Here is a 23293-nt window from a genome sequence, read left to right on the forward strand (position 1 = left end):
TCGGTAATACGCTATAAAACGTGGGTACTGCTGATGAGTAGAGAAGGCTATTCTAGACTGTGCAATTCGTTGCAAGTGATGCATATAGACGCTGACGTACGGCATCGAGAAGTGAAGCAACGGCCGACGCGGCCTCTACTACACCCATCGAAGAAACGCATTCGCCTGAAGCAAGCTGCGACTTACTTCAGACGAAGGATAATCCACCACTTGCAAGCGCTGCCACAAATTATTACTTTGGGGCGCAATGAAACGCGATACGCCACTGTCTATTCATGTAAACGTGGCTTATCGAGGCAGGAAACATCTGGATTTAAGCGGTTTTACGTACCTGCTGTGTTCAGCACTTCAAATTGCGGAGGTGCTGCGTTGCTTACATTTGCCGCGTTGCGTGCCGTGGAGTTGGTCGTCGAAAAGAAAACCATATCAGCGGTGCCATCTTGTCTATAATAAACGAATGAAAATGAGCACGAGTCAAACAGCTTGAATGCTCCTCCATGCTTTTATTGCTCAAGGCGAAAGTGATCACTAAAATTTTACGTCTGTGGTAGGGCTAAAATATAATTGTACAACAATCTTGATTTGTCTTAAACTTTATGAACTTAACCGGAAAGAGCGTTTAACTATATGTAAAGCTTGGCCCTGACAATGATTATCATCATCATCAGCCTGGTTACGCCCACTGCAGGGCAAAGGCCTCTCCCATACTTCTCCAACAACCCCAGTCATGTACTAATTGTGGCCATGCCATGCCTGCAAACTTCTTAATCTCATCTAACCTTAAGCCCACCTAACTTTCTGCCGCCCCCTGCTACGCTTCCCTTCCCTTGGGATCCAGTCCGTAACCCTTAATGACCATCGGTTATCTTCCCTCCTCATTACATCTCCTGCCCATGCCCATTTCTTTTTCTTGATTTCAACTAAGATGTCATTAACTTGCGTTTGTTCCCTCACCCAATCTGCTCTTTTCTTATCCCTTAACGTTACACCTATCATTCTTCTTTCCATAGCTCGTTGCGTCGTCCTCAATTTGAGTAGAACCCTTTTCGTAAGCCTCCAGGTTTCTGCCCCGTAGGTGAGTACTGGTAAGACACAGCTGTTATATACTTTTCTCTTGAGGGATAATGGCAACCTGCTGTTCATGATCTGAGAATGCCTGCCACACGCACCCCAGCCCATTCTTATTCTTCTGATTATTTCCGTCTCATGATCTGGATCCGCCGTCACTACCTGCCCTAAGTAGACGTATTCCCTTACGACTTCCAGTGCCTCGCTGCCTATTGTAAATTGCTGTTCTCTTCCGAGACTGTTAAGCATTACTTTAGTTTTCTGCAGATTAATTTTCAGACCCACTCTTCTGCTTTGCCTCTCCAGGTCAGTGAGCATGCATTGCAATTGCCAATGATTATACAGGGTGATTATTTTCAAGTTTTGTGGTAATTTTAAATATCACCTGTGGCAGATAGCGTAATTCCGGCGCATGAGCTGGTTTATTCCAAGAAGCGGACATTACTAGCACGAGAATTGGAAGCACATATTCAACTAATTAAAAAACATTCACTGATTAACTTCTTAATATTTACTTAACGGCCCACATTGCAATTTACGCATCGTACTCGTTGAGGTTACTGGACGTATTCACATGCAATAAATTTCCGGAATGACAGCGGTTGCCAGATATTATTTCCCAAAGTGTGAGACGAAAAACATGGGCGTTCCAGTTACTTTTGTGATTCATTGCATAAAACAGCGTTATGTTAAAACAGTAACTGGAACAACAATGCATTTTTACGGTGAATTTGATGACGCATATCTCCAAAATGATCTCATTCAGGAAAGTCATTCAAAGGTGGATACGCCTTGAAAATTCATCGGCTACAATTCGTAAATTAGAATATGTGCCGTTCACGAGATAAACAGTAACATTTTTATTAGTTCAATAGGTGCCTCGAATTCTCGAGCAACTAATGTCCGTCTCTCCGAATAATTCCGCTCAAGGACTGGAATTATGTTGTCTGCCGCAGACTATTCTTTAAAACACCGCAAAAGTTAAGAATAATCAGCCTCCATAAGGAAAACTGTGGAACATGCAAAAAGTAAGCTGGGCTGCTACGCCAGATTATTTTTTTTCCTGTGTAAAAAAAAATCTATAATTGTTTTCCTGAAGGAGACTAGGAAATCGGTGTCGCATTGTATGCATATTTTTGTTTAACAATTTATAGCTTTGCTGCTCATAGTTGATAAGTTCAGAGCACAGATTACAAAGTCCATTATGGTTTAACATAACGGCTTAATAAAAAAAATTCCACACAATTGTCCCTCTACAGGTGGTTTTCGAGGGCTCAGGGCGAGTGTCGACGCTGTATTTGAGCCACCACGGTCTTCATCACATTCTCCATCGAGAAAAAGTTTGCATTTTCGAATGCCTTGTCGTTTATCTATTGCAAAAAAGTAAATTATATTTTGCATTCGAAAGAGCCTGCTGTCCCTGCATTCTAGCTTAAACGCTTTACTCAAGTAATTTTACGCAACAACAACAACAAAAAAACGACACGGACGTAAGAAAAGAAGACAGACCAAGCGCAAACTTTCAACTAAGTTTGTTGTACCACTGAATCGGTTCCATACATGTGAATCAGTGTAGACTGCACATGCGCTTACATGATGAAAACGAACTGCGCATTCGTGTAACATAGTTACGAGTCATGTGGTGCCGCCTCCAAGAAACTTATTTCTTTTTTCTGTGAGAGCAAGTGAAGGGACACTAACACACTTATCACCCAATTTTGCAAGCATCTGCGCTGAAGGTATTTCACGGATGAGCTGCGCCCTGCCACGGGACACAATCGTGCATTTGTCCTCGATGGGTTTTCAGCCATGATCGCGACAATGAAGCGCCAAGAACCCACCGGTGCCATTTTTTACGTTGTTGCGGTCTTCGCGGAAAGTATCATTGAAGCAACGCCTAGTTCACCCGATATATTGCTTCCCACATGAAAGCGGGAGGTTGTAAACCACCCTGTGGAAAGGCTCGACGAAGTTTTTGCGGTGATGCTTTCTGCACTTATCGTACGGGACGGCATTTGGATCCACCAATATGCAAAGCTGGCCGAGCTTGTTGGGAGCAGAAAAGAACAACTCTACAATCGCCATTTGGGCCATCTTTTCAAATTATGGGATATACCGTGCATGTAAGGTATAACACTTACTTTGGGGCGTTTGCCGGGAGGGCCATCGACAACTGATTTCTGCGAGCTGGATCGCGCTTCTCTTAAAATGCGTTCCGCGAAAGACACTTGCACCTCCTTAGGATATCCAGCCAAAGACAAACGTCGAGTTTTCTGTTCAAAACTTTTTTGTTGCGCAATGTTACTTGAGTAGTAGATTTCCCACTTGCCCGGAATGCTGCTCTCATTATGTTCATTTCTAGTTCAGCGGGCCCTTTTCTAAATGTTCTTGGTGATCCCTGTGCCACTGTTTTCCTCAATGCAGCCATCGTTTGCAAAGCACGGACGCTCTCGTATTGTCTACGCACGAAGACCACTCCTCCGGACTTGGTTTACCTTTTCTTAGGCTTTCTTACTTCAGCGCGGCACTCCACCAGAGTTTGCAAGAGCGTACGTTCCGAGTGGAACCACCAAGCGCGACCAAGTACGGTGGGTTCTTGGGGATTCATTGTCGCGATCATGGCTGCAAACACATGGAGGACGAATGCACGACTGTGTCCCATGGCAGGACGCAGGTCATCCGTGAAATAACTGAAGCGCAGATGATTGCAAAATTGGGCGATAAGTGTGTTAGTATCCCTTTACTGGCTCTCACAGAAAAAAGAAATAAGTTTCTTGGAGGCAGCATCACGTGACTTTTAACTGTGTTACAAGAACGCGCAGTTCATTTCCGTGCAAGCACATGCGCAGTCTACACTGATTCACATGTATGGAAGCGATTCAGTGGTACAACAAACTTAGTTGAAAGTTTTTGCTTGGTGTTTCTTCTAAAGCAATTTAGACTGTGCAAGTATGTCTTGAAAGCTCTATATTGACTAAACCATGGTAATATATGCAGTGGCGTAGCAACAGGGGTGGCCGGGGGGCCGTGGGCCCCGGGTGCAAGGAGCCAGTTGGGGGGGGGGGGTGTCATATACGCCTGAAGACACCACTCTTTCCGCCGGCTTGACTGGACGCAAATTGCAAAGAATTCTCCGGTATCCAGTAGCCCGAGCTCATGCACCCGATGCGTTGCGCCGCAGAATTGTCGGCTACAGCTCTATCAACACCCCACGAAATAATTGCACGAATGTGCGGGCTAAAAAATTTAATTCGCGAAATGGTCTCTCATCTACTCGCCTTAGCGGAACGTTTCATGTGGGGTGCGCTCGTGCTGTGCGTTCATGCTGGGAGCAGGAGTCGCTAAACATACAGCGCGGCGTTGTAAGGCGTTGGGGCTCTTGGGTCCCTCTGTTCTGTTCCCAATCTTGCGGTGGTACCGCAGCTCGGATGCTATAGGGACGTTTGTCCGTATAGCAGCAAATGAAAACAAGGCTTTATTGATCAGAATGAAGAGAACTCGTAATTGTTATGGCATTGGCGCCCGCGCAGCGGGGAGGCAGGTAGCGTTTTCTAATAGGGTGGGGAAATCAGCGTCACTGACAAACAATTTAATTTTTGTTTTCGTTCAGGGCTACCGACAGACAAAATACTGCGTGCCATAGTATCTACGACGATTTTCGTGAAGTTGTTGTTGGGCGAGATATGAATGTCGGGCTTGAATTTTGCAAATGCAATATTGCCGCTAAAATTGGTAATTAAAACTTTATTATAAAGATATTTTTGTTACTTGTGACGTGAGTCGTATTTTCCACGATGCAGCATTTGTATTGGCTGCCAAGCCTTACAGTCTGACAGAAGATGTGCACATGGGCTTATCACACGTTATCAGTGCAGCACCCTGTGTTATTTGGCCCAGGAAAAACAGCGTGTATATTTGCTGCATTCGCGATCTCTGGGAAAGAAAGCGAAGGAGAGGGGGACCCGGGGAACGTGCGGTAATTGTTGAACCCGGAAATTGTCGATATCCTCGCCTTCCTCGACTACATAAGGGGAGGGGGGGGTGACAGAGGAACTATGGGCCCCGGGTGCCAGACGACCTAGCTACGCCACTGAATATGTGATATTAGAAGACAAAATGAAAGTAAAGAAAAAGTTATTCTCTGTAGTTAAGAAATTGACATAATTCAGCAATTTGAGAGATTGCCTTCTCAACATCAGTTAAACTTCGCCATGATATACCAGCATCCTTTAATGAGCAGCATTTATATAAAACAATATATTTTTTGAACAAGTCTCAATTAGCAGCGTTGAGAGCGTATTTTATTCAAATAAAATACGCGCTAACGGCCCCATAGATTGTGACTTCGCTGCTGCGTTATAGGACTGTTCTGGCCCTCAATGTCACCTGTGCTTGTGGGCGTTCAGTTTAGTTTGCCATCTTCTTTCGGAAAGCATGGTTTTGATCAAGTCATTGTATGCAGTGTCCCGTAAAATTTTGTGCCATCAACTACTGTCCTTCTGTTCGGCCACTCCCGTTTACCACTCCAAAATCATTTATTTTCCATGTCAATGTGTATGTCTAACGGTTTGTCAAATGCCTGTTCCTCCTCGCACTTAATCTTTATTCGATAAGAAACGGTGTGGGGTGCTGAAGAAAAAAAAAAGCGGCATTCTTGGGTTATAGGTGCGAAGACCGAGATATAATTATGAAGCATGCCGTATTGGGGCACTCTGGTGGAATTTTCACCTCCTGGGCTTCTTTACCGCGCACGCATCGGCGGCACGGTAAGCTGTACACTAGCGGTACACTGGCGTTCTCGCATTTCGCCCCCATCAAAATCCCACCGCCGACACCGGGATTTGTTCCCGCACCCCGGGCTTAGCCTCGCAATGCCAAAGCAACAACGTCGCCACGGCAGGTTATGTGCTATGAGGACGTGGAAAGGGGATAGACTGGGCTAGTCGGGATTACTATTATGCTGCGAGTACGCACGGATCGGGAAGCAGTAATACGAGGACGTCCGTGTGTCATCTGTCATCTTGTTCTTTTGTTTCGAGCTGTGCATCCAGGTAACCTACTGCGTAGGTGATCTCGGTATTTCTCTATTACATTTATTGGTCAGTTGCCACCTTTCTTTCCCTGCGCCTGGTTGCCCAAAGACCCTTCAGTAGTTTATAACCTTTTTTATCAGTTTGAAAAATTGCTAGCTTCGTCGCTTCGATATTTTCGCAGTAGTACTGGGGCCACTGCAACAAAGTCATAGTTTCACATGAAGTAGGTAGCGTCGACAGCGGTGGTTATTGAATAATTACATGGCAGCGCCGCCTACCTCGAAAACTGTGGTTTAGTTGCTGCGCTATTTCTTATTACGCAATAAGGAAAGTGATATTATTAATAACAATAATAAATGTAAGCGTCTTCGTTTGCTGCTCAACCATTATGCAGAACTTGCTCAAAAATTTACGTTGCCGCACTCTTAAGACAATGTTAAGGCTATGTAGAAGTTTTTGAAGATGATATAAAGGTTGTATATTTGATAATTATTCACAATACGTACGTAGTTCCGTTGTATGCGTACTCTACATGCAGTTTGCTGCCATTGGTGATGTTTTCACGCCAGAAGGAGGCGCACCAAAGATGTCTCTCATTCTGTTCAAGATGGAAATTCTGGAAACCCATGACGTATGTTGTGTTTGGTGCAAACGCCTGCAAAAGAATAGTTAATTTTCTGTAGACAACGATAGCGATAGCTGGGTGCTTTTAGAACTTACTTCGGAGGTTACCTAGCGAATATGTTGCCCCGCATGCATCATTTTAAAGATTTTTGGTCAGGACTTGCTTACAGGCATTATATAATGTCCTGATGTGGTCCATGTGATGCAATACCCACGTGCAGAAAGGAAAACATCGTGAAAACTCTCCCCGTTTGCCAGCGAGACAATCCTGGCTAATAAACTTGTATGTGTGGCGCCAATAAATAAGTGCATCATTGAGCTGACGCGACCACCAGTGAATGTTTCCGAAATGTGCGCAAGATCTGATTATGAGGCACGCTGGTCGTACGGGACTCCTGGAATTTTGACTACCTGGGGTTCCTTAACGTGCATCTAAATCTAAGTAAACGGGTGTTTTCGCATTTCGCCCCCACCGAAATGTGGCCGCTGTGGCCGGAATTTGATCCCCCTACCTCGTGCTTAGCAGCGCAACACCATAGCCACTAAGCAACCACGGCGTGTGTCCATTTTCCTCTTTGGCTTACGTTCGCAGAATAAACAGTTATTTTTCCCGTTTGCCGTACTTTCCTACCAGTTAAAAATAACTATCATTATCGGACTATCATTCAAAAATATCGTTATTGAACCTATGCACTCATTTTAGTGTAACAACTTCTTATTTATTACCTAAATCAAGCAGATATGAAGTGGTTAAGCATAGTGTTCTTCAAAGAGTACGGCTGTTTCTTCATCAGACGCCTGCCATAAATTTGAAAGTTTAGATATGTGAACTTTTTTTGCGCCACTTGCCTTTCCAATTTCAATATTTTAGCACAATATTGAGCCGCCTGCCGGATATCGGCACAGGTTAACACTCTTTACGCGCGCTGTGTCCCATGGCAACGCAGTGTTGCGGAAAGCATGCTTTATTACTGAAACATTGCGTTTATATCCCAGACTCATTTGGCTCAAATATTGGTGAGTTATTTAAGCACTAAAGAACATTTTACTTTGAAATACGATTTGAAACAAAAAAAGCTTTACTAAAGAATGGTGCGGCAGTTTTGGTGGCGGTGGCCTCAGATGGCGACTGGAAGTCCTTGGACTCGTGCGGCAGCTTTGGCTTGCCGGAAGGCCCAGAGCTGGTGTGCCAACTCTGAACTTTTAAGAGCCGCCTCTCAGCGGTGGCGGCGTCGATGGAGAGAAGGTCCCCGGCGGCTCCCGCATCCGGGGCGGCATCGGGAAGAAGCAAACTCGAGGCTTCCTGTACTCCGACAACGGCTGCGATTATGAACGCGTCGCGAACGGAGGTGGTTTCGGTACTGTTGTTGCCAGCACATTCCCAGAGCATGTGTCGCATCGTTGCGCTCTGTCCGCAAACTTTACGCGCATCTGTTGGATATAAAGCCGGGTAGCAGTGGTGCAACACAACGAGGCTAGGGTAGGTGTGTGTCTGGAACAAGCATAAGGTTACGGCCTCGTTCCTGTTTATAATTTATCGTGTGGGGGCAGGAATGTGCATCTATCGAGTCTGTAGTGTTGGGTGAGGTCTCTGAACGTGGTTAGGCGATCGCCCTACGCCTACTGTGATTCTTGTTGCTGCATTTCTTTCGTAGCGTTCCGATCCACCAGATCCGATGCCCCGCTCTCGGGGCGGAGGCGGCGGCCACATTATGTCCGGCGGCTCGGCGTGTGAGACCTCGAGCCGTGGCCTGTGCCGGCTCGTTGCCCGCGAGCGGGACATCGGTATGCCGGGGTCCAGAGGAGGAAATCCGTAGAATTTTGGGGTTGCAAGTTCGCGCTGCGCCACAGTGACGTCACGTAGAACGAGCAAGGCAACGACCGGCGACGGGGGTGGCGGGGGCGACGGCCGGGACGCCACCACCGCCACCGGCCCCGCGCTACCCGCAACGCGGGGTGTGGCCCGTCTCCTTTTTTGCCTTTTGTATGTCGCGATCGCGTCTATGGCATTGTAGCCAGCTAGTTTGGCCGGATGGTTTGTCTGCTGCAAAAGGATCACGTCCGGTTTCGTCTCGTTGCTGTGTGTGAATTGCTGGAGATTACCGCGCTTCCTCCTGTAGCCCCGGCAGTTTCACTGCCAGATTGTGTATTGTCGTTTCCTAGTGTTAGTGTGGTTGTTTGCTTGTGTAGCCGGGGTGATGCTTGTGTTTAATTTAACCCGTCGCCATCGAGGCGATTTCGTTGCTGCTGCGGTTGCGTCTCTACGTCTTTGAGCGTGTTTTGCTGCTGCTGATTCTGTTGTTGCTGTCTAGCGTACGGCTTGCTCATCGCTCTGATTGGGCTGCCCGCAGCTGGTGGCAGCCTCGCTTTTATGTCATCTTTGGGCGCCAAGTGTGCGGCGAACATTTGTGTCATTTGCCCAGAGAGCTTAGCTACCGCATTATTCAATATTACGTTCATATGTGCCGTCTGTGTCGCAAAACGTTCCTCGAGGCTCTTCTCGATGATGTCCACTCGTTTCTGTAGTCCCTCGTAACGGCCGCGTCGCTGTTTGGCGTGGGTCTTGCGGGATATAGTGCGATCCTTCTCGCGGTAACTGGACAATCCTCGCCTTCGTCCGCCGCCTCCACCGAGCTGCTGTCGTCGTCCGTGTCCATTCCGGCAGGCTCAGGCCGTGACGAAGTCAGCGATCGAGGCGCCGAAGACGGCGGCATCCTCGTTAGATGTTGCTGCGGTTGTCACGGTCGTGCAGCCTCGCCTTTCAACTTGAAATTTTCCACTCTAAAGAGCGCATTTTCGCGTTTAAGCTGGGCAATCATGGACTCTAATGGTTCTAAGCGTTGTTGTAGCACTCGCTCTATCGCTCGCTGTAGCTCGTTCCCACCGCCGCCGCCTCCGCCGGGCCGCCGAGTGTGGCTTGAGATTTTGTGGCGGATGGACGTGCTCCTTAGGGCTCCGTGGCGGCCATAAAATGATAACTTCTTGTGGATGCTTTGAGCTTGATTCTGTTTTTGATTTGCGATTTTTTAAGCTTTAAATAATTATTGGGTAGTATAATTTCTTTCTCTTTTTTTCTCTCAATTTTTTTCGTGTAAGCGACTGTGTTCCGTGTACATTTGGTTTTGCAAGACAATCAGAGCGTCCTTTCTCGCCACGTGCTTCAGCACGGACGTTGAGTCTTTATAGCCTTCAAATAGTAGCTTGGAAGTGGCAAGACTAATAGCTATTAGTGCTTTTACTGCGTGTGTGCTGGTAGGAAAGTCAAAGCGTGGCCGCGTGGTTAAACCCGTGCAAAAACATGTAATTCCTTAAGTCTCTGTGGCACTGATTGCTTTTAAACATTGGTGAGAATCACTTTGCGACATTTTAAGGATTTAGATCCTGTGCGTATCGGTTTTTGCCAAAAAGCACGTGCTCTGCATTATTATAGTATTATAGTATTTGCATTAGAAAGAGCCGTGCAATACATGACAAGAAAGCCGGGAAAGCGGGCAGTCTGCGGGGGGTCCCTCAAGGCAGCTGAGGGGACGGATGAGTATAAAGAGCGAATCGAGCCAATCGGCACACACTGTGACGTCGATGCTACGCTGAAGAAAATGGAGGCTTTCCACGAAGAGCCTGTCAATCAAGTGGAAGAGCTCAAAAATGAGCTAGATAGAGAGCGTGATGCATGGAAGGTAGTGGAAGAAGGACTGCAAGCAGCCGAGGAAAAGCTGAACAGGGCCGCCATTGTGAACGAGAATGGTCGTGACAGTGAAACGCAGTCCACCGACGTGACAGGAGAGGGAGTGCCAGCAAAGTATGTGGACTGCATGCAACGTGGTGAGGGGTTAGCTGGAAGAGCGGCACCTACCTCGAGGCCGCCACGCGGAAAAAGCAGGAGCGCAAGGGTAATGCCATTTGTCAAGTCCGAATCACGCGAAAAAGGACAAAGGGAAGCAGGGAAAGGTAGGAGAGAGTGAAATGAAGATTATCGCCGGCGGCTCAAACCTGGCTAGGTGCTCAGAAGCAATTGCGGAGCGGAGGAAATGCGATAAAAGAGTGGCGGTAAGGATATTTACGGGGTGGACGCTGGGTTCTGTCATACAGCCAGCAAAAGGAAAATGCCCACGTGGGTAACCTTGTCATAGTAGCAGGTGGGCGAAATGACGTCCTAAACAGGAAAGGGACAGGACTATCCGAGCGCTCGGCGAAGGGCGTGGATGGCTTGCGAAAGCTGTCCCCTCAGGTGGAGATCGTGGTGTGCACGGTGCCGTAGGTGCCTGTACGTGACAGTCACGTACAAAGAGCCGTAGTGGCTGCTAATGAGGCGATATGGAAAATGAGCCGAAAGAGAGGTTTCGAGGTTGTCAAAGTAAACAGGGAAGTGGGAAGGTGTGGTAGTTTTAAACGAGACGGGATCCACTTCAATTACAGGCTGGCACAAGAAGTGGGCTGGCGACTTGGTGATGATGATATGTGGGGTTTTATGGCGCAAGGGCCACTCATGGCCAAAGAGCGCCAGGCAATGTTTTAATGGAGTCAGTGATGCAAGTAATGATCAATGGCGTCGTGGTTGGCTATAACGATGGAACCTGGCTGTATAGGGGCCTTAAAACAATAGTAAATTAATATATATCTATTAAAATTGTCACAGTGACTTTTTAGATGTACTACGAATTTAAAAGATATGTTCTCATGGAGGGATGGAATAAAATATGTAAATGCCAATAGCACTATTGCCTCAGGAGGCCCTTAAGTGCAAGGGCCTGTAGGCACGTGCTCTACAAAATGTTATTATCGTAGCAGCAGCGTCTGGTAAGATGCTGTGCTACGAATCTGTTGGGCCTATAATTTGCAATGAATTAACTTCTTCCAGATAGTTAAAAACTGACTTTCTGTGAAAAAACGGGTCAGAACCAAGCAACATTGCCGGATGAAAAGGAATGCTTTGTCGGTAGGCTAGAGGGAAGTGTTTTTTCCTTTCAGTTTCCATTTCTCTACACTCCAGCAAGACATGGAGGACGGTTAGTGTCTCGCCACATCTACAGCATATGGGAGGTTCGCTACCGGTCAAGAGATAAGAGTGCGTGCCATACGTATGACCTATCCGAAGGCAGCAGAAAGTGACCTCGATTCGCCGTATTTTTGTTATCGGTGGGAAGTTTCGTAATTGTGGCTCGATCAAATGGAGTTTATTAGAGGTTTCGGTGTCCCACTTCTGTTGCCAATACCGCCTAAGTTTTTTGCGCAAAAATGGCTTTAAGTCTGAGGCAGGGGTACCTACGGAACAGTTGCCAGCTTTCGTTGCAATGGATGTGGCAATTTCATCTGCAAGCATGTTGCCCTTAATGCCTCTGTGCCCAGGTACCCAACATATTATGACGTGCTGATTAGATGTATATGCTGTGCACAGGAGCGAATATAGCTCATTGAGTACAGGACTGTTGCGTTTCTGGAGTGACACTAGAGATTTTACGACACTAAGGGAGTCTGTGAATATAATGGCCTTTTGCAATTTCATTTTCTTGATATGTTTAACAGCTGTCAGTACAGCATATGCCTCAGCAGTGAATATGCTTGTTTCTGGGTGCAGGACGTTGGAGTCTGAAAATGATGGACCGACGGCTGCATACGAAACGCCGGCAAGCGACTTTGAGGCATCTGTGTAAAATTCCTGGCAAGAGTACTTCGACTGAAGTTCAAGAAAGTGCATTTCAATGTGTACCTGGGGAGCGTTCTTCGTTATTTCAACGAACGAAGTATCACACTCAATGAGCTGCCATTGCCACGGCGGACATAGCATGACAGGAGCCATAAGAGGATTTTCAAAAAGTGGAACATCCATTTCTTGGCTGAGTTTCCGTACACGCAGTGAGAAGGGTTCTCTAACTGCTGGTCGATTATTAAATAAAGTTGCAGATGTCATGTTGTTTACACTTGGGTAGGAGGGATGCTCACGGTTTGCATTTACCTTCAGAAAATACATAAAGCTTGAGTACGACCTCTGAAGATGAAGCGACCACTCATTAGCTTCAACGTAAAGACTCTCCACAGGACTTGTCCTGAAGGCACCGGTCGCCAGGCGGATACCTTGGTGATGAACAGGATCCAGCATCTTCAATGCACTAGGGCTAGCCGAATGATAAACTATTGCCCCATAATCTAAGCGTGTTCGAATGAGGCTCTTGTAAAGGTTCAGGATGCATTTCTTATCACTACCCCACGTTGTGTGTGACAAAATTTTAAGAATGTTCATGGTTTTTAGGCATTTGTTTCTGAGGTACTTCAGGTGTGAAATAAAGGTTAATTTCGTGTCTAAAATAACACCTAAAAATTTGTGTTCTGTGCTCACAGGTATGTGCTGTCCCTGAAGTTCAAGTTCAGGATTTGCTATGAGACCTCTTTTTTGAGTGAAAAGAAGACAGGCACTCTTGTTGACATTGAGCGTAAAGCCATTTTCATCAGCCCACTTAGACACCTTGTTTAAACAAAGCTGTACTTGTCGCTCGCAGATAGCGAGATTACATGACTTAAATCCAATCTAAACGTCATCAACATATACTGAGTAAAATATACTACGCGGTATTGATGAGCGCAAGGAATTCATTTTTATGATAAAAAGTGTGCAGCTAAGCACGCCACCTTGCGGTACCCCAGTTTCCTGTAGAAATGGTCTCGAGAGAACATTACCAATTCTGACACGGAATGTGCGATTTGATAAATAGCTTTCGATTACATGAAGCATCTTTCCGCGGATGCCCAACTCTGCTAAGTCACGTAGAATTCCATACCGCCACGTGGTGTCGTAAGCCTTTTCCATGTCTAAGAATACAGAAAGAAAGAACTGTTTGTGTATGAAAGCGTCGCGAATATATGCTTCAATGCGAACGAGGTGGTCTGTCGTCGATCGGCCTTCCCTAAAACCACACTGATATGGGTCAAGGAGCTTGTTTGATTCAAGGAAGTGCAAGAGCCTGCGATTTATCATTTTCTCAAAGAGCTTACATAGACAACTTGTGAGTGCTATGGGCCGGTAGCTTGCCACAGAGGACGGATCTTTACCTTGTTTCAAGACAGGGACTACAATCGCCTCTTTCCATGCCAATGGAATGTCTCCTGTTTCCCAGATAGTGTTGAAAATAGACAACAGAGCCATCTGCGTGTCAGGGTGAAGATGTTTTATCATTATGTACATGATTCTGTCGGCTCCTGGCGCCGATTTCGTGCAGCCGTTCAAGGAAGCTTTGAACTCAGCAATGCTTAAAGGATGATTGTACGGTTCACTTCCACTAGCTTTACGGTTCAGTGCCTTACTTTCAGCTATCTGTTTACGTTGCTGGAATGACTGCGAGTAGTTCGCAGAGCTAGAAACTCGCTCGAAGTGTCCTCCCAGAGCGTTCGCCTGGTCTTGAAGGCTGTGGCCTTCATCATCAACCAAAGGAATGTTGTAGGTTTGTCGAGTAATTAATTTTCTTAGCCTGTTCCAGACTTTTCCTTCTTGTGTATAGGAATTTATGCTTGTGACGTATTTTCCCCAGCTTTCTCTTTTAGCGATACGACGCGTTCGTCTGCCTTTGGATTTCACGTGCTTAAAGTTGATGAGGTTTTCTGCCGTTGGAGATTGACGTAGTAAACGCCAGGCTTTGTTTTGCTCCTTACGCGCATTCTTGCATTGCTCATTCCACCACGGCACGCGCCTCTTTTTTGTAGTCCCCTTCGTTTGTGGAATGCACTCTATTGCAGCGTCAATTATAAAAGCGGTAAAATAAGCAATAGCATCGTTCACACTAAAATCTTTAAAAGTGTTTCGCTGCATCTGGGTGATTTCCTCAAATTTTTTCCAATCTGCGGATGCAACTTTCCATTGAGGGGGGTGTGGTAGGAATTCATTTTGTTCTAAAGCTTTGAGGCAGATGGGAAAATGATCACTCCCATATGGGTTTTTGACTACCTCCCATTCTAGGCAAGGTACAAGTGTAGCCGAGCAGATAGCTAAATCTATCGCAGAGTATGTGCCATGTGCTGTGCTATAGAATGTCGGCTCCTTTTTATTTAATATGCATGTACCTGAAGAAACAAGGAAATTTTCTATTAAGCGCCCTTTGACATCGCATCGAGAGTCTCCCCAGAGAGTATGGTGCGCGTTGAAATCCCCAACGAGTACGTAGGGCTCAGGCAGTTCATCGATTAGACTAAGAAATTCTGTTCTTTGGAGTCGATAATGGGGTGGTATATACACAGAAGAGATTGTAATGAGTTTACCTAACAGTAAAGCTCGAACCGCAACTGCCTCAAGAGGCGTTCGGAGTTCCAAGGCCTGGCATGCTACACGCTTATCAACTATAATCGCGACACCACCGGACGAAGCAAAAGCGTCGTCACGGTCCTTGCGAAAAATGTTAAATTGGGGTAGAAATCCTGTCTGTGTAAGTTTTAAATGGGTCTCTTGTACACACAGCACCTTTGGATTATATTTACGCAAGAGTTCCTTGACATCATCGAGGTTATGTAGGAGACCCCTGACGTTCCATTGTAATATTTGTGTCTCCATAGTTAATAGTGTGTGTGTGTGCTGTGTGTTAAGAGAGGAAATTTGATTTAGATTACAGGGCCTTCCCAGGCCCTGTAATGCGGAGTTTGTCTTTCTTGCCGCCGTCCTGAGACTGGCGGCGGTCCTTGGGCGCTTGCTGCGCCGTCTGGCTTGAAGTAGTGTCCATTGCCTCTTGAGAGGCACTGGACGTCCGCTCTTGTGAGCGGCGCGTTTGTCGTGAAGGCTTCACCTGAGCAGATGAGACCTTCGTGCCTACCAACCCTGAGGTCGATGGGCCCTCTTTCTGTGACGGCGAGGCAGCGTTGGCTGCTATCGCCGAGGGGGCTGGTGGCACAACCTCGGCCACACTCTTTGTGGGCCGGGCTGATGCCGGAGTCTGCTGCGGCGTTGCCCCCTTACGCGCCGCACCAACATAGCCTGCGGTATGAATGAATGAAACACGTTTCCGCGCTTCTTGAAACGATATATTCTCTTTAACTTTCAGTGTAATAATATCCTTTTCCTTTTTCCACGTCGGACATGATCGGGAATATGTGGCGTGATCACCGTCGCAATTCACACAGTGGAGTGCGCCAGTGCAGTTGTCGGAAGCGTGCTCTTGACCACATTTTGCGCAAGTGAGACGGCCTCGGCAACTTTGTGAGCCATGGCCAAATCTTTGACATTTGTAACATCTACGTGGATTTGGAATGTATGGTCTTACTCGTGTTTTTGTGTATCCTGTGTCGAGAGATTCTGGCAGAACACTTGTAGCAAACGTGAGAACGAGATGTTTTGTAGGAATTTCTTTGTTGTCGCGCTTGATCGTTATTCTTTGTACTTTGACAACTTCTTGTTCCTTCCATCCTTCGAGTAGTTCTTCTTCACTCAGGTTCAAAAGATCGGCGTCTGATACCACACCTCTGGATGTGTTCATAGATCGATGTGGCGTCACTGTGACTTCGACATCACCAAAAGCCAGAATATTTGAAATCTTTTCACGTTGGAGCTGGTCACGTACTTCAAGCAGTAAGTCGCCGCTAGCCATTTTAGTGATCTTGTATCCAGGACCAAGAACATCGGTGAGAACTTTCGCAACGGTGAATGGTGAAAGGGTTCTTACTGTCTTATCAGGGCACTGACTATGTATGACGTGGTAACGCGGGAAGGATTCCCTGCGTTGGGCCAAGAATTGAAAAGTTTCTTCGGTGCGCCCTCTTTTCGAAAGAGGGCGATCAGGAAGTCGGGGAAAGGTGCTTAAAGCCATCAATAACTTATTACATTTCGGCAGCTATGCCAGCCACCCACCATGGAGCCCAACAAGGGGACGCTGCGAGACTCGAAGGAAACACAGACGCCAGCTGTACATAGCTACTATAACCCAATATAATAGATCCAAGGTTGGATGAACTACACCAGGTTAACCCTTGCTGCCTGGAGAATTGGAAGTAAACGAAGTGAGAAGAAGACAGGAAAGGTGGAAAGTGAGAGAGAAAGACGAAGGTTTAAGAGAGAGAAAGATAGGAAAAGGCAACTACCGATTTCCCCCGGGTGGGTCAGTCCGGGGGTGCCGTCTATGTGAAGCAGAGGCCAAAGGGGTGTGTTGCCTCCGCCGAGGGGCCTTAAAGGTCCAAACACCCAACATCAGCTCAACCCCCAGGATCCCCCTTTCCCCAGACACGGCTAAGCCGCGCACGGCTACACGCGGGAGGGTCCAACCCTCGTGTGCTCGGGTCCGTGGTGTCGCAACACACCAAACGCCTGCTTGCGCAGACGCCCCTGCGGGGGGCGACTTGGTGATCGCGCTGTTGCTTCTTTAAGGGGCCCACGGGCGCTCAGGATTCCAGAGTAGATAGTAATGAAGACGGTCCCCTAGGGGAACCTCAGAAGAGCATCGCCGTCATTAACAGAAAAAGGAGGAAAACAAGAAAGAGAGCTCGCCATGCGATAGGGTACATAAATATGCAGGGCGGCAGAAGAAAGGAAAAGTGGGCAGAGATTGAGGAGCAGTTAAATCGAGAACAAATAGCGGTGTATGCGGTTACAGAAACGCACCTTAGAGACCCGGAAGAGCCGCCAGTTAATTATGTTTGGGAAGTGTGCAGCACAACTAAGTCTAAAAGAAAGGGAGGGGGAGTCGGAATGCTCATCCACCAGGGAGCCAAATGGAAAAGAGTAAATTCAAAATGTCAAGAGCATCTTTGGTTATCAGGTACAATGAGTGGGAAAAAACTTGGCTGGGCGTTGCACATTTTTATGGACCGGAAATAATTGCACAGAGAAAAATAAAGAGTTAGTGGAATGCATAAGTGCTGATATTGAGGGTTTCGGGAATGATGCTGATATTATCCTATTAGGTGACATGAATGCCGACATACAGAATTTAGATGGCTATACCGACAACAACGGGAAGTCAATGCTAGACCTTTGTGAGCAACATAGCCTCGTTATCGTGAATACAGGGCCTAAGTGTGAAATGAAGATCACGTAGGAAGTGGTAAACAGGCAATCAACCATTGATTACGGCCTGATGAAACAAGGAATTCATGATAAGTTGAAAGAAATGGTCATTGATGAGGAAGGGTATAGCAGCATAGGGAGTGGCCATAAACGCATCATATTGAAAATGGGATATGTAGTTGGGAAAGATAGCAAGTAGTGCAAAATGACCAGTCCCAATTAGGACGCTGAACAAATAACAAATATAGTCGCTAGAGTCGAGAAAGAACTTAGCAAATGGCCAAGTAAAGAGTGGGAATATAGTGATCTTTTAAGTGTAATAACGACAGAAATACGGAAAGCCAAACAATATCTTCGTTGGAAAGGAAAAAAGAAACCGAAAAGCTGGTGGAACAGGGAGATACGAGACGCGATCGCCGAAAGACAGAAAGCATCCGAGAGCAGAGGCAGGCAAAGAAGGCGCAGTTGCAGTAGGATGAAGTAGCCAGTGAATGGAAAATATACCGGGAGAAAACGTATATGGCTCAAATACTGGTGCAAGCAAAGATAAAAGGTGAAAGTAAATGTAGGTTGTCAGAAATACGTGAGAAAAAGAAGGCCGCACCTAGAATATTTGGGAATCCCATAAAATTATTAAGCAGGCAGTCGACAACTATACAACAACATATCCTAGACGAAGATGGCAACAAACTGGAAGGGGAAGCGGCAATATATTACATCCGAAAAATAACAGCCTAATCTTTCCAAGGCAAGGACGAAGTTATACTTGAAGAAAAAAAGAGCATGAAAGAGACCCAAGTGAAAATGAAGCTGGTTCTGACAAATTTCAACTGGAAGAAAGCCGCAGAAAAAATTCCTGAGCGCCCAGCCACAGGGCAAGACAAGGTTCCCGTTAGGCTGAATAATGAACTAGGACCAAAAAGTGAGGAAGCTTTGGCGAAAGCAGCGGAAAAAAACTTTAAAAGATAGACGAATATCAGACGGATGGTGACAAACTAGAATGAATTTAATTTGTAAAGGTAAAGAGGAGAAAGATAGAATTCACATGTATAGACCGTTGACCATTACATCGACAATATACACGCTAGCAGCGAGGCAATCAAATTAAAGCTGCAAGCGTGGGTAGAGAATAATGACATTTTGGGAGAACTTCAGAAGATCTTCGAAATAGGTGTGCGTTAGGATGATAACTTATTTGTTCTTACTCAGTCTATTGAAATATCAAAGGTAGAAAGCAGACCGTTATATGTGGCCCTTTTAGACATTACAGGAGCTTATGACAACGCAGATCGCAGCATCTTGTAGCATATTCTGGAAGGGGAGGGCTTAGGTGACGATTGTCTACAGCTTTTGAGAAGGATTTACCTAGAAAATACCGTTTGCATTGAATGGGTAGGGATGCGGAGCGAGGAGAAAGTTGATATCAACAAGGGACTGAGGCAGGGGTGTACTTTATCCCCGCTGTTGTTTAAGACGCACATGGTGAGGATGGAGAGGGCGCTGGAAGGAAGTAATATCGGGTTTAATCTCTCATACAAACACGCGGGTCCAGTAGTAGAGCAGCAGCTTCCAGGTCTATTTTATGCGGACGACATTGTGTTGGAAAGGAAGCGAACAAGGAAAGCGATTTGCAACATCTGGCTAATATCTGTGGACAAAAGGCAACAATTTAGGTTTGAAATTTAGTGTTAGGAAATCAGGTGCTATGGTTGCAATGAAAACAATGAACAGACAATGGCAATACAGGGCTAGGAAATACCTCGGGTAAGAGAATACAAACAGCTTGGTATATGGATAAACGAAGGCAACAGATATATGGAAAAACAGGAAAGAACAATAACGGTGAAGGGGAAGAGAAATGCAGCCATAAAGAAGCACAGAGCGCTATGGGGATACAATAGGTACGAGGTGCTCCGGGGTATGTGGAAAGGTGTAATGGTTCCAGGACTTACTTTTGGAAATGCGGTTGTTTCCTTTAGTTCAGGCGCACAATCAGGACTCGATGGGAACCAGAGGTCAGCGGGACGCCTCTCATTGACCACTCACGGGCAGATTACAAATGAAGCTGTGCAGCGTGATATGGGCTGGACTAGTTTTGAAATGAGAGTAGCTCACAGTAAAATTAATTATGAAGTATGACTGAGGAATATGGAAGAAAGTAAATGGGTTGGGAGAGTGTTGAGTTGTCTGTAGAGGAAAATCATTGGTTCACGTTGGAGGAAAAAAACTAGGAAGCTTACCAGCTAGTATGAGGCCTTTAGGCTGAGTAACACAGCAACAAAGAACGTCAAGCGGAAACTCAAAGAGGCTGAAATAATCTCGTGGGTGGCGGCAATGGAAAATAAGTCTGCCATGAGTAACTACTTATGAGGAAAAAACGAATCAGGAAATAAATAATTTATGACAACTCAAAGGGAAGCTCATTACTTTTCGAAGCGAGATCGGGATGCCTTAGAATTCGCACCTATAAAGCGAGATATAAGAAGGACGCAGAAACATGTACTTAATGCGGTAAAACTAGGGATACGATGAAGCCTGTTTTATTAGAATGTGAAGAGGTCTGCCCAGCAGTCGATTTAGTCACCACTGGCCTCCATGAAGCTCTTGGGTTCAGCGAGAGCAGTGCAAAGGTAAACATGTCCGCAATAGAGATTGTTAAGAGGCGAATGGAATACTGCTGGAAGAAAAGTAGGGAGAGGACAAAAAACGGAGACCTACAAAAGCAATGTTCGTAATAGGGGATCAGAAAATTTGGTTGTTGAAGTTCATAACATTTTTTTTTCTTTTTAACATAGGTAGGACATTAGGTAGTATAATAGCAAGAACTTGGTGGCGCAACCCACCGCCCCGTTCTAATGAGGACGCTCATAACAACCATCAGTCCATCCATCCAGCCGGCGGGAGAAGCGGCGACAGCCGCCCAGCTCACCTGTTGCCCAGTGCTCCTGTGACCTTGTAGCTGCCACGGCTGTTGCTGCTGCTGACTTTGTTGATTGATGTGGCTGACAGCTGGGGAACACGGACCGGTGCCAGCGCGCGCCATCGACATGCTTCTCGGACTCTGTGCCCGGTTGTGAGAGCGGGATCGGGATCGGAATTTTCTCACGCCGCCCTTCCCGCCGTGGCTAGCCGAGCGTCCTCTTCGGTTATCGGCGACTGAATGACGGTCTATCTCTGGATAATTGAGGTAGTAACCTCCGCTGCCATTACAGTCGCTGCTTCTATTGTAACAGCTGCAGTACGCTGCGGCCGCTTCTTGTTCTTCTTGTCTTTTTCGCTCTACTTGGCGAAGCTTGACTATGTATGGGGTCTATTATCTCGCCTTGCACCTGCGGTCTCATGTGAAGTTTCCCTTGCCGCAGAGTCGACACCGCGGCTCGCATCGATGGTCCTGCGACGGAGCGTTGCGTTCGCATCCGCGACAAATATTGTCATTGGCAATGGGGCACACGTCGGCGAGGTGTCCCAGCCTCCCGCACCCGTAGCAGACGTCGCCCTGCTTACTGTAGCAGGAGCACCTGACAAGCATGGGTCCGTAATATACGCATCTCGGTACGTGAAATGCGTCAAACAAAACGATTATGTTTCCGTGTTGCCATGCGCTTGGCGTGCTGCACTTCGGGGTTGCGCTGAGTCACTAGATTAATGATGAAGTCTGCCGGATGTGAAAGGATTTGAAAGCTTTATTTATTTTTTGTTGTGCAGTTTCATTACGGAGAGGTAGTGTGTTCATTATTTGGAATAAATGACTAACTTGATGTATCACAAACAATATTGCTCCAAGGTTTTCAACTCTGGCAGTAAAACAATGTGGAATGTAAACTGAATCAAAACACAAAAAGAAAGTCTAACATGTACACTGCTCCAAAAACGCACATTTTAACTGTGACGCAGAATGCTTGCTTAGTAGTACAATAACTCAGTGGCTCATTTTGTAACCTAATAAGCACATCATAGGAATACTAAGCTTGTGAGATTTTCGGCGAGACTATCGCATGGTTTAGACCCGTTGGCATCCGCTGCTCCGAGGCGCTTTACACGAGCACATCTCGCGCAGAAATTAATTCTTGGCGGTTTTAGTTTCTTGTATTTATATTGAAAGCTATGGCATATTATAATTAGGCAAATGAGGAACACCTTCACAACCTTAAACCTTCGCATACAATACAGCATTATGGAAGCAGCTTCTCCCTGCTTATATACGGTTTACGGGCTGATGAGATGTACAAGGGCGTTTCTACTGATTTTAGGGCCTTATGAGCCTGCTGCATGTGGCAAGGCAATGTAGAGCACCATGTGATCTGATTCTCGAACTATAATAGTCCAACAAATAAGGGCAAGATATCATTTATACTAAGATAACAGGAAACCTGTTCTCTCGAGAATCTTATCAGAGATCAGACAGAATGATTATGATTGTGAAAAGTGCGCAATGTTAAAATTGCTCATGAATTGGAAGCACGCATGATGAAAATATTATACCGTCTCGAAATCCGGTTGTTGCTTAGTGCTGCTGTGTTGGCCCATCACGGTGACCTGGTGCTTGCCTAGGGAAAGAAAGGACACCAGCAGCAAAGGTACTAGCTTCATACTGCCTCTTGGGACTGCGGAACCGCAATGAACGAAACGAAGGGCTGTAGTTTTTTATAGCGAGCCAAAATGTGGGCGTGAACAATAAAAGCAAGCCCAATTGGCCAATTCTAGCATGAATAATGTAACATTTTTCTCCGACTGCGAGTATTATCCTGACGTGTCGGGGATCTTGAAGCACGTGGTTACAATTGTGTAAAAGCGCTTGGTAACGCCTACCGTTTACTATGCCTACTAACGCCTACTATGTCCATTCGGACATAGCATAAGCGACGTTTCTCAAGGTACGTCTGACGTACACGTGAACAATGCTGTTTCTCGCCTTAAAGATACGGCAGAATGGCGGATCCGTAAGGAGAACGCACTTTCGCAACCGCATTCCGCGAAGCTTCGCGCTTTCTAAAAAGAACATTGCTTGGAATGCATACAATGCTACTCATCATACACGAACACATACCCGGAATGAAATGCACAAGTAAAAGCCTCAGCAAACTAGCGGGAGAATGTACCAGCCGTAGCACACTTCGACGGCAGTCAGCGCTGGCGTGGCGGAGGGCTCACTATTCTAATGAAAGAGGCGTTTAGAAGTGGATCTAGGCGTTAAATACGTTAAAAGGAATAATGGTCAGAGTAGAATGTACCCAAATTGCACAATAATAAGCCCTTCAAGACGCGAAAATGTACCAAAAATAATGCTTCAACAACTGGAATAATTTTGAGACGGTTCTTAATACAGCAACTAAAGGAGTAATACAAAAACAAAGAATAACCATCAAACTCGGCGGTGCCTTGGCGTTAGCATTTCCAGGTGGAATGTTGCCGACCCGGTTTCCATTTCCTTGTAGCACCATATATATTTTTTTTCACATATCTTTCTTTGTCTGTTTTTATCGCAGCAGCTTACTTAACGCGGCGAAACCCTTAGCGCCACTCAGATCTTTTGATGGCAAATGAGAGCAACCCGCCGTCGCTGCTTAGTGGCTACGGTGTTGGGCTGCTAAGCACG

The 23293-nt window shown here is 46.2% G+C and overlaps 1 protein-coding gene across 1 annotated transcript in view; it reads right to left on the reverse strand.

Moving 5' to 3' along the window:
• The window catches only part of LOC142591113 (uncharacterized), a 33965-nt gene extending 11665 nt beyond the window's left edge, over positions 1-22300 (reverse strand). The window contains exons 1-3 of the mRNA XM_075703495.1: positions 22180-22300; positions 6608-6756; positions 332-444 (exon numbers count right to left, since the gene is read on the reverse strand). Coding sequence (XP_075559610.1) covers positions 332-444; positions 6608-6756; positions 22180-22287 — 370 coding nt within the window. The 5' untranslated portion in view covers positions 22288-22300. The remainder of the gene's footprint in view (positions 1-331; positions 445-6607; positions 6757-22179) is intronic.
• Between the last annotated feature and the right edge of the window lie 993 nt (positions 22301-23293).

Source organism: Dermacentor variabilis, chromosome 8 (assembly GCF_050947875.1).
Source record: "Dermacentor variabilis isolate Ectoservices chromosome 8, ASM5094787v1, whole genome shotgun sequence".
Taxonomy (NCBI): domain Eukaryota; kingdom Metazoa; phylum Arthropoda; class Arachnida; order Ixodida; family Ixodidae; genus Dermacentor; species Dermacentor variabilis.